The following is a 14,244-nucleotide window of genomic DNA, read 5'->3' as shown; positions in this document are numbered from 1 at the left end:
TTGGCCGGACGGAACGTCTGACGTCAGAGAAAACAGGAAAGGATCCGCAGGCCAAGGCCGCAGCCTCGTCTGTGTTTATGCTCGGCTCCCTGCTCCCGGGAGACAGTGCCACACGGGCTCTCTGCGCCCCACACGCCGGAGCTAAGGCACAGCTCCCGTCAACCAAAACCCATGAGTTCCGCCTAACCCAGGCTCATGAGGGCGGCACCTCAACCCAGCGAGCGGCAGCTCTGAGGCTCCAGTTTGTTTAGTTGTTGGTCCTGCCGGATGGGGCTCCTCTGGGGCGGCTGAGCTGGGGGAGCTGGCGGAGCGCAGGCGGGAAGACGGGTATCACACGGTTCTGTGTGTCCCCTCAGAGCCCCGCTGTCGGGCCTTCAAGGGCCCAGTGTTCCAGCCCGGGGCGGCTTCCCGTGCCCCAGCGGAGGCCCAGGGGCAGCACCACCCCAGGCTCCCAAACGCTCTAAATGCTGGCGACCAACAGAACTCAGTCTAAACGTGGTGACCGGCATAGTGCTGCCTTCCCCGATGCGGCCATTAAACCAAAAGTAACAACCACTACTTCTCCACGGCGTCACAGGAGGACTTGTTCTCGTTTAAAAATGAGATGGTGACAGCGGCGGGGGCTGAGCAGGGGAAGCCCCAGGTCCGCGTGCGCAGCACCGGGGGTACCGGCTCCCCGTCTTGGGGACCTACCTTCGCTTGCTCTCGGGGTGACACTCCTGACGTCCAGGGAGCTTTTCCTCTTGTCTCTGTGTTTGCCTGACTGGCTGTCTGTGGGAGCAGGCGGTAAATGGCCTCATCAGGGGTGGAAATGACCAGTCACCGTTAAAATACATGTAAGAAACCCACACGGTGCACAGGAGGACGGGCAGGAGCCGGCAGGGCTTCCGGGAGCCCCACGTGGACGGCACAGTGCCCCGTGCCCCTCAGGAGACCTGGTGTTTGCGTAAAGGGCTTCTCCCCTTTGGGCTCAAAAACCCCTCCCGTCCCCCTCAGTCTATAGCGATCTGAGGAGTTCCGACTTCACATCCACTCGTCAGCACCCCCCACCGGCCGGGACCTCACTTTGGGACGTGCGGCCTGGGAAGCGCCCATCTGTGCCGTCCACGTGGGGCTCCCGGAGGCCCTGCCGGCTCCCTGTCCGTGCTCCTGGGCACCGTGTGGGTCAGGCCCTGCCGGCTCCCTGTCCGTGCTCCTGGGCACCGTGTGGGTCAGGCCCTGCCGGCTCCCTGTCCGTGCTCCTGTGCACCGTGTGGGTCAGGCCCTGCCGGCTCCCTGTCCGTGCTCCTGGGCACCGTGTGGGTCAGGCCCTGCCTGCTCCCTGTCCGTGCTCCTGGGCACCGTGTGGGTCAGGCCCTGCCGGCTCCCTGTCCGTGCTCCTGGGCACCGTGTGGGTCAGGCCCTGCCGGCTCCCTGTCCGTGCTCCTGTGCACCGTGTGGGTCAGGCCCTGCGGCTCCCTGTCCGTGCTCCTGTGCACCGTGTGGGTCAGGCCCTGCCGGCCTCTGGCTGCTGCGGCCGGAGGACACAAGTCCACTCTGACCCCACAGCCTGTGGTCCCAGACACCCCTTTCCGGAAGCTCCTGCTCACACAGTCCACCTCCTGGCCTGCCTCCCGTCTCCTGCTCTTCTTCCCGGTCCCTCTTCCCCAACCGGCCTGTCCCTGTGTCCCACTGCCCGGCAGCCCTCCTTCTCTTCCCGGAAAACAATCTCCTCAGGAGCCCTCCTTCCTCCTGTCACTCACTCCTCCGCTTGGGCTCACATCCTCACTCCCCCCCCAAGCCCGCCGTGGCCCAGGCCACGGAGCTCCATCTCTCCTCCTCCTCCCACGGCCGCTGCTGCTCGGGCACGTCTGGGTTCCATCTCCTAAGCACCCTGTAATCTGCCCGATCCTCCATTATAACCACAGACCCCTTCCCGGTCCCACGGCCCCTGCCTCCCCCCTCCAAAGGCAGCCCAGCGATCCTAAGTAACCCGACCAGAGCCTCTCAGTGGCTCATCGGCTCACCGTGGTGTTTAGGATAAGACTTGAGCTCCCGTGTGGCGCCCAGGGCCCTGTGATCCTTGGACCCCTCAGTTCGCCATCGGCCCCTGTGACTGCTGGTCTACTCCCCCCCCCCCCTTCCCCTACGTCTTGGCACGGACTGCATTCCCCCAGAGGAGCAAGCCTCGCAGGCCACCTTCCACCTGGTTAGCTGCCGCCTCCTCTGCAGATGCAGTCCAGTGGGACCTTCGAGAAACCTCCCCCTAATGCCCCCATCTCCCCAACACCACTGCTTCCTTACCCCCTGCCCGGCCCCGCTGGGAATGAGTAGCACACGGGTCTTCCTGTCCCCTTCCCAGGTGGCAGCACCACCCAGCACATAGCAGGTGCTCAACAGACTCACGTCTGCCGTCCCAACACCTGCTCATCCTGTGCACAGGTGAGCACCACTGGATACAGCCACTGCCGCCCAGCTCCCTCCCTCACATCCCGCAGACCTCCGGTCAGCACCGTGCATCAGCCTGCCCTCCCCTCAGCGGCCCGGACCCCGCGGGCTGGGCCAGCGGCTCCCCTCCGGCTCAGGAGCAGCCGTGACCCCTGCTGCCTCTGCCTCCGACAGAGCACTGCCTCCTCCCATCGCTCCTTCTCCCACCCCAGCCCGTGTCTCCTTCCGCAGCTCCCGGGGCTCAGGCCACACCATGTGCTCCTCCAAAGCTGAGCCGTGACTGGCTATTCCTTCATCCTCATCTGTCCGCTCAGCACACTGCCCGGGCACCGCGTCGGGCCCTGAGCCAGGCACTGGTGGGAAGTGGAACGAGGTGTGGTCTAGAGGGGTCACAGGCCGGGAAAAAGGATTCTGAAGTGCAGGAGCCCCAGGACAGTGGAGGGAGGGGGGAAGGGAGGGGGGAAGAAGAGGAGAGTCGCCGCGAGCCAAGAGGAAAAGGAACCGGCAGGTGGAGCCCCCGTGGTGGTCACAGCTACCAGCAGGAGCATGTGCACCAGGACCGGGCTGGGGGGTGATGAGGCAGGCTTCTACTTGGCGTTTTAAAGGGACTCTCCTCCACATGCTCTTCCTGTCCTCTGGCCCCTGTCTGTCCCAGCACCATCCCCACCGTCGCCATCGCGGGGAAGTGTGTGTGTGTGTGTGTGTGTGTGTCCCGTGTGGTGCACAAAGCACCACGTGCTCAGTATGCTCATCACAGAGCACTCGGCATTCAGGTCAGGCCTGGCTGGACCAGACACTCGTCACACGGAGTGTCTGGTGTGACGTTGTCGTGTGGGAACAGCACGGACAGTTAAAGGGGACACGTGCTGGGACCCGTGTGTTTCCTGGACACCCAGGATCCGAGCTCCTTTCCTGTACCTCCCACTGGAGGGGGGAGCCTTTGCCTCATTCCCCATGCGGAAGCCGCCAGTGAGCGCTTCACCCCCGAGCCACGGCAGCACAAGAGGCTGTGAAGCAGCCATTCTGTTGGGGGGCGGGAGGGGACGGACAGCGCCTGTGCCGGGGCTCCGGCAGAGCCCGAGGTGGCCCCGAATGCTGCTCCCGGGGCCACAGGCGGGCGCCCAGCTCCCCTGGGTCCCTCTCTCTCAGAACGGTGCTCCGGCTTCCGGCTTCCCTGCCCACCGTGGGCCCCCATCTCCTCCTAATAAACTTCTTTCTGCTGAAGAACTGGTGTTTGTGGTGTGGAACCAAGGACCCCGGCTGGTCCACTGCCTGTAACTCCACTGCCCCCCAAGGCCAGACAACCAGCAGGGCCTTAGGATAAAAAGTGTTAGATGCCAAGAGGAAGGCTGAACAGCCAGCCGCTCACTCGGGGCGAGATGCAGGCGCCTGAGGGTGTCACCTGGTAAAATGACAGCCCAGGGGCGGCCCGGGTCCTCCCAGCTGGACTCTGAGCTCGGCCCTGACCTGCCTGCTCAGCCCTGCTCTGCACTCCCTGGCTGCCCGCTCCCTGCTGTCATCCAACCCTCTGACACTCAGCTTCTTTGCCCACCTCCCAGGCTGTTCTACATATTTATGAACCTGCAGCCCAGTGCACGGATTTGTGCACCAATGGGATCCCTCGGCCTGGCCTGCGGGATGGGGTCAAAACCAGCTCTCCCACATCCCGAGGGGTCCCGGATTGAGAGAGGGCGGTTCTCGGGTGACGCACCCCGGAATCTGGCTTCCTCCTCTCTGGTTCAGGGTGCGTCATCTGAGAACCACAGCTGCCAAGTCACCACAGCTCAGCAGTTCCTGTGCTGAGCATCTGCACCCTAGTGGTCAGTACACATCATAGCAATCGGTCATTCGGTTGGCTGGTCTCCTAGGCTTTTATATAGATACCCAAGGAAAGGCTCCCTGACCTGCAGGGCGAGGTTATGGTCACGCTGGGCCTGCGGGCAGCTTCCACTCCCGCTCCTCCAGCCCCTCGGCCGCCTCTATCCCTCTCCTGAGCCTTTGCTTCTCTACTCATCAGTAAGCTCTCATGCGAAGGCCACCTCTGGCTCTGCACGCCTTCTTCTCTGAGCAACCCAGCCGACTCAGGTTCCCACCTTCCCCTCAAGCTCCTTCTGGGCCCCTCCATCTCCACGCCCTCCTCCATCCCTGTTCAGTCTCCTCAGTCCCACATCCCAGCTGCCTGCGGACGCTTTGTTGGCAGCAAAACTACACCCAGCCCCTCTCTCTGCAGCGCACAGAACAAGGGCCCGGTGCCCAGCAGGCACTCAGCATGGTGACACTGTCTAATGGATAAGCACGAGCTCACACAAACCCAGAGCCACGCCTTCACCCGCCTTCCCAGCCCGCCACACACCTCGCCGTCCCGGCCTCCCGCCTGGACTGCGCTGTCTTTCTTTCCTCGCTCTGGTCCCACCACCTTCCCATCCGCCTCGGGCTCCCTCCTGCCTCCGGCTCCCTCCTGCCATCGCGGGCTGCTGGGCCTCTGCTCCGCCTACAGTGATGTCCGGTCCCTCCCCCCGCCTGTCTGTCACACGCCTGCCCCCCGGCTCCCACAGGCCCAGGGGATCCTGCGTGACCCCAGTTCCTCTCCGCACACTGACCGCCACGCCAGCTCACTTGAACCCGTGCTCCTTCCAGAACACACGGACTTTCCGTCTTCTGTGCCTGTCTTATCCTGGAATACTTTTCCGTTCCACACACTCTTCTTAAAAATTTTTTTTTTAAATTGATTTTGAAAGAGGGAAGGAAGAGAGAGAGAGAGAAGAGGGAGGAAGGGAAGGAGAAAAGGAGGGAGGAAAGCAGGGAAGGAGGGAGGGAAAAAGAAAAGGAAACACCAGTTTGTTGTTGCGCTTATTGCTGACTCACTGGCTGATTCTGTGTGAGCCCCGACGGGGGATGCACCCACATCCCTGGTGCATCGGGACGATGCTCACACCCACGGAGCTCCCGGCCAGGGCTCCCCGCCTCTTCAGTCCACCGCCCTGCCTGGACGGCCCCGCCCGTCCGCCACCTGATCCGCTCACCCCTCGCTGGGCGCCCCCACCCCACGCGGCCCTGTGTGCTCCGGACACCGCTCCCACGTGCCGGCCCCCACCGCCCAGGGGTGCCGGGCGGGAGCCGGTCTTCCCGTGTCCTTCTCTGAGAAAGGGAACTCTGTCTGTAAAACGTCTCCCCATCGGGTGACACAGCTTCCCCTGGGCACTCGGCACGGTGCCCGCTCGGAGGGAATGAGCCGCTGGTGCTGGGAGCACGTCCCAGAGCTGGAGGACGGGAGACAGACGGTCTCCTCCCGGGACGGGCCCCGGGCAGTCACCAGCGGGGGGAGCGGACACGGAGGCGTGTCTGAGGGCCCGGCCCTCCTGTCGGAGACAAGCTGTCCCTGCCAGGGACCTGGTCCCAGAGCACAGGTCAGCCAACAACCCACACGCCACTCAGCAGCTTCCACACGGAACGCGTGCACTGAGGTGGCCATGCGCTCCCCGTAGGACGCCTGTGGGCACGCCCTCGGGCCAGCGCCTGGGACCGGGCCTGGGAAACGGACCCGCCGGGCAGCGGGCGTACACAGAGTGCCTTACCTGTGTGAATGTCAGCCTGAGCAGGCTCTATCATCTTCTCATCCTGGAAACGAAACAGAAGCCGTCAGTGCTGCCGCCTGCTGGAGGACACCCCGCCGGGCGGCCCGAGGCCCGCACGCACCTTACTGCTGCCGTTGTTCACTCGGATAATGGACACATAGTGTCTAATTTTTCTGCAAGCAGAGAACAAGGGTTATTGCTGTGTCTCATTGTGCAAAGAGCATCCCTCCGACATACACAGCCTGCCCGGAGATCAGAAAAGCACCCTGTGGTCCACGCCAAGCCACCACGGAGCGCGTCTCCACACGCACGCTCTGTGCCTGCAGCACGGTGGTCGACTCTTCGGTAAACACAACACAATCCTTCCAAGTTGTCGTAACAAACAGAAATGCCCGTTCTTTAAATGAGCTGCGGTCACCTCGCGTGTTTTGTGCTCACGACCCACATGCTGAAGCGCGTCCGGTTCCCTGAGCAATCGGACCTGTCACTCGTGGGAGCGAAGGCAAAGCAACCAGAGCCCCTCACGGAAGCCGCAGGCTCTCCCTCCCGCCTGTTCCTTCCCCTTTCCTGTCCCCTCGCTCATCGAGTCCGTACACACTCATCACACAGAAATGTGGAGAGAAGCCGAAACCGGTGTGGCTCAGTGGACAGAGCATCGGACTGCAGACTGAAGGGTTCTGGGTTCGATTCCAGTCAAGGGCATGTACCTTGGTTGCGGGCACATCCCCAGTGCGGGGTGTGCAGGAGGCAGCTGGTCGATGTTTCTCTCTCATCCATGTTTCTGGCTCTCTATCCCCCTCCCTTCCTCTCTGTAAAAAGTCAATAAAATATATTTAAAAATATACATATATATTTTTTAAAAATGTGGAGAGGACAAAAGGCGGCAAAGAACCGGAACGGAGGGCCCAACAGATGCGTCTCCCCGAGGCATCGCCAGCCGCAGCGAAGCCTGGGACCGCGCACAGGAGCCGGCGGTCTGTGCGGAGGTTGGCCCGGGGCCGGAAACCCCACCACGGAGCCTCAGTTTCCTCGTCTGGAAAGTGGCGACGGTCAGTGCCCACATCAGGGCGTGGCGGGGCAAGACGGAGTGTGAGGCGGGCGCAGAGGGAAGCCACACCTCCTCCTCCTCCTCCTCCTCCTCCTCTTCCTGTCACTCCGAGGTGGGAGTTTGCACTTACATAAGCATCCCCTTGTCATCACCTTGGACAGCACCACCGCTAACGGGTGCACGTTTACGGCTGGGTGTTCTAGAACGTACTCCTCCTTTCCCATCATTCCTCTTACTGACGCCAGATTCAGAGACAAACCACAGGAGACTTCCAGGCTCCGGACAGACGCTGCTTTCCGACCTGTGGTCACTCTGCTTGGTGGTTTCCATAAGGGGTGGTGTTTACATTATCCTCATGTAACCTGCAGGTCCATGCAGCGCTAACACGGCTATTAGATCAGCCACACAGCTCAGGAAACTGATCCCAAGTCTGACTTCAGTGTCCGAGGCCCGGAATCTGGCCCTGAGGAGCGCCCCCCGGAAGGCCATGGGGTGCCGCCTCACCTGTCACACGTCTGTCCCCCACATTTCTGCAGGCGGCCCTGAACTTACACACGGACTCACAGCACATGTACCGTCAGCCACATGCAGCGTGCCGACGGGAGCACGTGTCCATTCACTCACTCACCCGCCCTGTCCGATGACAGGTATGATCTTCACGTTCTGCTGCACGTTATCGCCGTTCTTGGAGCAGTAGATGCCTTGCCACTCCTGTGAATGCAACGCAGCAGCATTGGGCTGTGCACAGACACACCCGGAGCGCCCCCCACTCCGTCTCGGGTCAGCACCACGGCTGCAGCAATGAGCACAGAAACCACCCACCCCAAACACGGCTGGGACCATCCGCCAGTTCTCTCTCTGCCTCTGTCCACCTTCTCCCAGGTTGCCGACACAGGCCAGGCCGCCAGGCCACGCGGCCTGTTTTCAGTGGCTGCCTGCTGGCTCCCCAGTGGAGAGCACCCCGACCTGCCTTGAGGGAAAGGGGCAGGGGAGGGAGCCCTGGCCCTGCACTGGACGGGCATAAGGAGAGAGGAGGAACACTGGCCACTAGCATGTGGGCTGCCACCGCCCTCAGGGTTGTGGGTTTGGGAACCTCTGTATTATTTTGGGGGGGGGGGGGGCAGGGGGCGGAATGATGGGATAAACCCGCTATATGACGACTCCCAGGGTGCCCCACAGCCTCCCTGACGGCCCGGAGGCCCTAGGATTGGGAGCTGAGCGGGCGGAAGAGGACCTGCGGTGGGGTGGCCGGGGTGGCCGCGGTGGCTCAGGTCTCCTGCCCAGACCCTTGCACCTGGCCAATCCTGCACCTCCCTCCTGCCTCAGCGCCAGCACGCACCAGCTGGGCTTCTCCAACCAGACAGTCCCTCCTCAGCGCCCAGTGCAGAGGGAATTCAACCCTCGCCCAGACGCCTCAGCGAAGCCGCCGGGACCTGCCGGCCAGGCGGGAAGGCCACGCGGAGCCCGCGCAGGGCTCCTGGGCACGAGCGAGGCTCAGGACTGCTGGGCTCGGGTGTTCTGAGCACCTGCCACCTCCTTGGCCATTCTTCTCCCAGAACCACGTGCCCGTGTCCGCCATTAGGTCCGTTTCAGAAAGATCAGCTCATCATACAGATGAAAACCGTGACGGTTACGTGTCAGAGGGACTGTGATCACCAGGGAATGGCCCTCTGTGCTTCCCCGGCCTGTGTCCTCACCTGCAGCCTGGGAACCACAGACGGAGCCCCCGGCTCCCGCCTGCCGCGCCGGCTCCTCCCTCCCCGACGAGCGACAGGAAGGAGAAAAAGGTACTAACCTCGTACTTACCTTGCGCATCTTCATGCACGAGTTTATGGCAGAGAGCAAGTCCCCCTTTTTCTCATTCATAGACACTCTGGCCAACTCCTTCCCTATCAGTTCGCCCGACTCATAGCCCACTGTGTTTTCAAATGCTGGATTTACATACTGGGGGGGAAGAGACAAAAAAAAAAAAAAAAAAGCATCAAGTGAATGAAAAGAAATTCTGCAAAAAGTCAATGGAGACTATTCCGCAGGGCCTGTGGGGGCGAGAACACAACCCCCGAAGGCCCTGGAGTGCGGGGCACTGCTGCCCGCTCGCTGGTGGCTTCTCCCAGGATCTCCGGAGGCTCCAGGCCGTTAGCAGGGCCGGGGAGACAGACCAGGGGCTGCTGAAAGGGCTGCGAGGGGAGGAACTGGGATGGGAAGCAGCCGGGCCCCATTCCCAGTCCCTTGGGCTCCTCCTAGCCGCCCAGCGCACGGCTGTGTGACGGGAAGGAAGCACCTGCCCGCTCCCGGGGGAGTGAGTTATGTGCTTGGAAAGCAGGCTGTGGACTGGGGAGGGTTTGCACATATAAGGCTTCATGCTTGGATTTCCAAAGGGCCTAGAAGACGTGTATGGGGAAAGCTTACATGTGCTGATAACAGTAATAATCTACACTAATAAAAGGGTAATATGCTAATTAGACCGGGAAACCTTCTGGATGTCCTTCTGGACAAAGCCATGGTGGCGGGGCCAAGGCAGTGAGGGGTGATCAGGTCAGGAGGGGAGGGCAGTTGGGGGCGAGCAGGCTGGTGGGGGGGGAGCTTGAGGGTGAGCAGGCTGGGGGGGGGCAGTTTGGGGCTATCAGGCTAGCAGTAGGGGGGGGCAATTGGGGGTGAGAAGGCCGGGAAGCAAAGAGGTTAGGGAAGATCAGGCAGGCAAGCGAGCAGTTAGGAGCCAGCAGTCCCGGATTGTGAGAGGGATGTCCAACTACCAATGGGATCAGGCCCAGATCTGCAGTCTGACATCTCCCGAGGGGTCCCAGATTAGAAAGAGTGCAGGCCAGGCCCCCCTCTCCCCTCACCCCGCGCACGGATTTTGTGCACCAGCCACTAGTAATAATAATGTGAAGATGACGACAAAATCATCACACTGTTCAAGGCCTATTTCCAAGGCCTATGGCAAGCATTTCACACACATTAGCTCCTTTAGACTCAGCACCCTTACAAGAGGGGGGCTGCTGTCTGCATTAATACTTCTCTCATTCGTACAGATGAGCGCGCGGATTCAGACAGGGTAAGTCAGGCGCTCAGCTAGGAAGGGGTGAGGCCTGTCTGACACCAAGCCCGCGCCCTCACCCGCTGGCCCCTGTGCTGCCTCTGAGGCACTGACTCCTGGACGTTCCTGAATGTCCATCAGCAGCTCTTTAGCAGGAAAGTCACAGTTGGGTGACAGAGGCCCGGGGCGCTCAGAGCTACTCCGGAGGGGGCTGTTCTCAGACAAAAGGCACATTCTCTGGCACAACTCCCTCTCCTGTCACCTACACATGTCTCCCGTCACTGACAGCAACCCACTTCGCTAATAATGGACAGGTTGTTCAGAAATTACCCGGTTATTCTGAGTAGTTTCCCGGAAATTTCTGTAAGTGTGAACTACCATCGAAGGCCATGAGAAAGGTGAGAACTCGCAGGCCTTACGGTCAGAGCCATTTCCCTTTGCAGCGTCGCCTCCCTCCGCGCCCTCCCCCCCCAAAGGCTCTCCTTAAACACACAGCAACCAGGAGGCCTCTCCGTACCGACAGGGCCCTTGTTTTCAATTGCATCTCTTACGGGTTTTGTTCTGATCATCCTCTAGGGGAAAACTGGTCTCTTGAACTTCAAAAGGAGAAAGAAAAATCTTCCTGGAGGGTTTCGGTTCTAAGAAACGAGAGCAACCACAGCCCGAGACCCCGGACAGCCGCCCGAACGACAAACCTGGATGTAGTTGTTCTCACTTGTGATCTTAATGGCGTCCTGGCTCTTCTCCAGCGCGGTGAACACCGAGTTACACGCCCTTCGGGGAGGGAAGGCGGTTAACGCGCGCACCGCAGAACCAGCTCACTCTCGGTTGCACTTACTAACGGTGTCTGACTGAGTATAAAGGTGTCTGCACTTACTAACGGTGTCTGACTGAGTATAAAGGTAACGGATGCTAATTCAAAAAGAAAGGGAGGGTGGCCCTGCCAGTGTGTGAGGTGGTCAGAGCGTCCGGCCGTGACTGAAGGGTCCCGGGTTCGATTCCCAGTCAGGGGTACGTTATCTTAGCGGCAGGCCCACCACCGGCCCCGGGTGGGCGTGTGCGGGAGGCAACCAATCAATGTGTCTCTCTTACATGATGTTTCTCTCTCCTCCTCCTCCCTACCTTCCACTCTCTTAATAATAATAATAATAATAATAATAATAATAATAATAAAAATCCTCAGGTGAGGATTAACAACAAAAAAAAAGAGGGACGAGTTCCCACCTCTGGTTGCAACAAGTTCAGAGAAGATGGATCTGTGAGAAGCCCTATTGGTTTTATCACTCTCTTTAAATTTCTACAGATATGGTAAATAGGACGTGGTGTATGATTTTCATTTGCTTTAGTGCTAGTGAAGTTGAGCACCTTTTCCTGTTTACTGGTCATTAATGTACATCCCTTGTGAACTGCCTGACTATGTCCTTTATCTCTCTCTCTTTTTTTTTTACCCAGTATTTCCATTTTTAAAAAATACATAATTTTTTATTGATTTCAGAGAGGAAGGAAGAGGGAGGGAGGGAGAAACATCACTGATAAGAATCATCGATTGGCTGCCTCCTGCACATCCCACCCTGGGGATCAAGCCCACAACCCGGACATGTGCCCTGACCGGGAATCGAACCGTGACCTCCTGGTTCCTAGGTCGGTGCGCCACCACTAAGCCACGCCGGCTGGGCAGCAGCCCCGTCTTTACAATGAGTCTCCAGTTACCAACATGCCCACTGACTGAGACACCCAGGCCGACTCTGAACCTCTGTATGTGGAGAGCAGCTGCTCCATCACCCCAGGCCACCGTGCAGGAGGTCAGTTACCCCCAAAGGGGGCCGTCCCCGCAGGGGCTCCCTGCACCTGCCCTGTGCGGAGCGGGGACCCGGGGCAGGTACCTGAGCTTCAGCTGTGAGCGCACCTCTCCGAACTCCAGCTGCAGCAGCTCCGCGTAGCAGGCCATGAGGCTGGGGTTCTCCAAGTACCTCTGCAACGGAAGGGGTGTGGCTGAACAGTGTGGCCTAGCAGTTACCGCGTCTACCGTAAAGTGATTCCTCCCACCAAGCTTCCCGGCCCGGTCACTGAAACCAGAGGATGTGGGTCGTGTACACAGAGGCTGGAATCTGTAGAAAGAAATTCACCAAAGTCCCACATCAACTTTCAGAGCATACTCACTCACTTAAGAGCAGCATGTGGTCCTCTTTAAAATTACACACACCAAAAAAATGCACACAAAATGTGTGACTCTCTCTCTGCCCCTGGACTTCACGAGGTAACTAACCCACTCAGGCAGTATTTTCCTTCCCTGATGCTCACCGCGGCCCCGCTGAGCCAACAGACGATCGCCCTCCAGAGCAGAGGGAGCCAGAGCTGTAGCTCCCACGGGCTCACCTAACCTGGACACCCACCTCCGGGGAGAACAGCGTGGATCTTCTCACCCGTGAAGACCCCGGCTGCGAGCACAAGGTCTCCCCTCCCGGAGGCAGGCCAGCCAAGGCCGGGGGCGGGCCGGGGTCCCCAGCGCACCCAGGCCTCCCCCGCCCCGCGCCCGGGGACCTCTCCTCCCCGCGGAGAGCAGCGGGCACCTGTGCAGTCAGGGCTGCCTGAGGCGGGGCCAGCAGGCCAGCACTCTCTTCCCCTCTCAGGAGGGGCTGGCAGGCCAGTCACCTCGCTCTGATTTCCTCGGGGGAAGGGCTGTGCTGGCCTGCAGGCATGAATGAGGACCTACTGCATGTTCGAGGCCAGCAGTCCCTCAATTTCCCTCCCTGTCTTCTTTTTTAATGTATATTGTTATTGATTTCAGAGAGGAAGGGAGAGGGAGAGAGAAATATCAATGATGAGAGAGAATCACTGATTGGCTGCGTCCTGCACACCCCACACTGGGGATCAAACCCACAACCCCGGGCATGTGCCCTTGACCAGGAATCGAGCCATGGCCTTCTGCTTCCTTCTGCTCAACCACTGAGCCACACCGGCCAGGCTGGTATAACTTTTAATGAATATGCCAATAAAGATGACTTTATCAGGCATTGGTGTGTTGTTTTAGCTTTTTTAATCCTCACCTGAGGGTATTTTTTTCCATTGATTTTTAGGTAGAGAGTGGAAGGGAGGGGGTTGCAGAGGGAGGAGGAAGGGAAGGCAGAGAGAAAGACAAACATCGATGTGAGAGAGGCCCATCGACTGGCTGCCTCCCATGTGGGCCCCAGTCAGGGCCGGGGGCTGGGGTCATCGTTGAGCCTACCACCCAGGTATGTGCCCTTGACCAGGAATTGAATCCGCCATCTTTCTGTGCACAGGCCGACACGCTACACCACGGAGACACACAGCCACGGCCACAGGCATACCTCGGACAGATTAAGAAAGCTAGGTATTGTAGAATTAATCATTACCAGGTTATAAAATTAAACCCAAATGGAACAATACAAGGACAACACATTTTTCTCTTTACATTAATCCACTTGCTCGCTCTGAACTAAGATAAAACACTCCCTCGTGTCGAACCGCGCTTGGGTAATAAAGAAAGGGTACGTACCCTGGTGAAGCCGGCACTGATGAGGGGCATCACAGACTCCTCTCCGTCCCGCCTTCCAAAGGACAGAGCAAGCGGTTAGCGGCGATTCTCACCAACGACTGCTCACCTCTGTTCGCACTGATGACGTAACACGGTAACTGTGCTTTTATTTTTATTTTTTTAAATATATTTTTATTGATTTTTTTTACAGAGAGGAAGAGAGAGGGATAGAGAAATCATCAATCAGCTGCCTCTTGCACACCCCATACTGAGGATGTGCCTGCAACCAAGGTACATGCCCTTGATTGGAATCGAACCCGGGACCTTTCAGTCTGCAGGCTGATGCTCTATCTACTGAGCTAAACCAGTTTCGGCTGTAACTGTGCTTTTAGATAAATCAGAGTAATATACAAATCAAAAGTATATAATTAAAAATAGTTTTCTGTTTCAGTTTCATATGTAGCTTTTTGGCTGTGTATATTAATAACTGAAATATAGAAAGGTATACTAACAGCTAGAACACAGGAGTAGCCACATTATCTACTATTATTTGATATGTAAACATTTTAATTTAAACTAAGTTCTTTCCTATTTTATTCTGCTGCCTGATTGTTTTTCTTTTAATCCCGCAGGGAAGGTAAAACAGGTAAAGGAGTCAGTA

The 14,244-nt window shown here is 58.7% G+C and overlaps 1 protein-coding gene and 1 long non-coding RNA gene across 3 annotated transcripts in view; one reads left to right on the top strand and one right to left on the bottom strand.

Annotated features, from left to right (window-relative positions):
- Window positions 1-14,244, bottom strand: part of PDE8A (phosphodiesterase 8A) — a 69,615-nt gene that overhangs the window by 11,180 nt on the left and 44,191 nt on the right. The window contains exons 5-12 of the mRNA XM_084869100.1: window positions 13,605-13,656; window positions 11,971-12,059; window positions 10,783-10,861; window positions 8,857-8,994; window positions 7,679-7,761; window positions 6,124-6,175; window positions 6,003-6,045; window positions 694-771 (exon numbers count right to left, since the gene is read on the bottom strand). Of these exons, the coding sequence (XP_084725226.1) occupies window positions 694-771; window positions 6,003-6,045; window positions 6,124-6,175; window positions 7,679-7,761; window positions 8,857-8,994; window positions 10,783-10,861; window positions 11,971-12,059; window positions 13,605-13,656 (614 nt within the window). The remainder of the gene's footprint in view (window positions 1-693; window positions 772-6,002; window positions 6,046-6,123; window positions 6,176-7,678; window positions 7,762-8,856; window positions 8,995-10,782; window positions 10,862-11,970; window positions 12,060-13,604; window positions 13,657-14,244) is intronic.
- Window positions 1-14,244, top strand: part of LOC311614486 — a 45,754-nt gene that overhangs the window by 23,236 nt on the left and 8,274 nt on the right. Inside the window, exon 2 of one of the 2 annotated variants that reach the window (XR_014793673.1) lies at window positions 10,664-10,950. The exons of the other annotated variant lie outside the window; for it this stretch is intronic. This is a non-coding gene — a long non-coding RNA (uncharacterized lncRNA). The remainder of the gene's footprint in view (window positions 1-10,663; window positions 10,951-14,244) is intronic. 2 annotated transcript variants of the gene reach the window in all.

This window comes from Pipistrellus hanaki (assembly GCF_964339955.1).
Source record: "Pipistrellus hanaki genome assembly, chromosome: 21".
Lineage (NCBI taxonomy): Eukaryota > Metazoa > Chordata > Mammalia > Chiroptera > Vespertilionidae > Pipistrellus > Pipistrellus hanaki.
The sequence above is the reverse complement of the archived record's forward strand: the minus strand, read 5'-3'. Positions and strand labels throughout refer to the sequence as shown.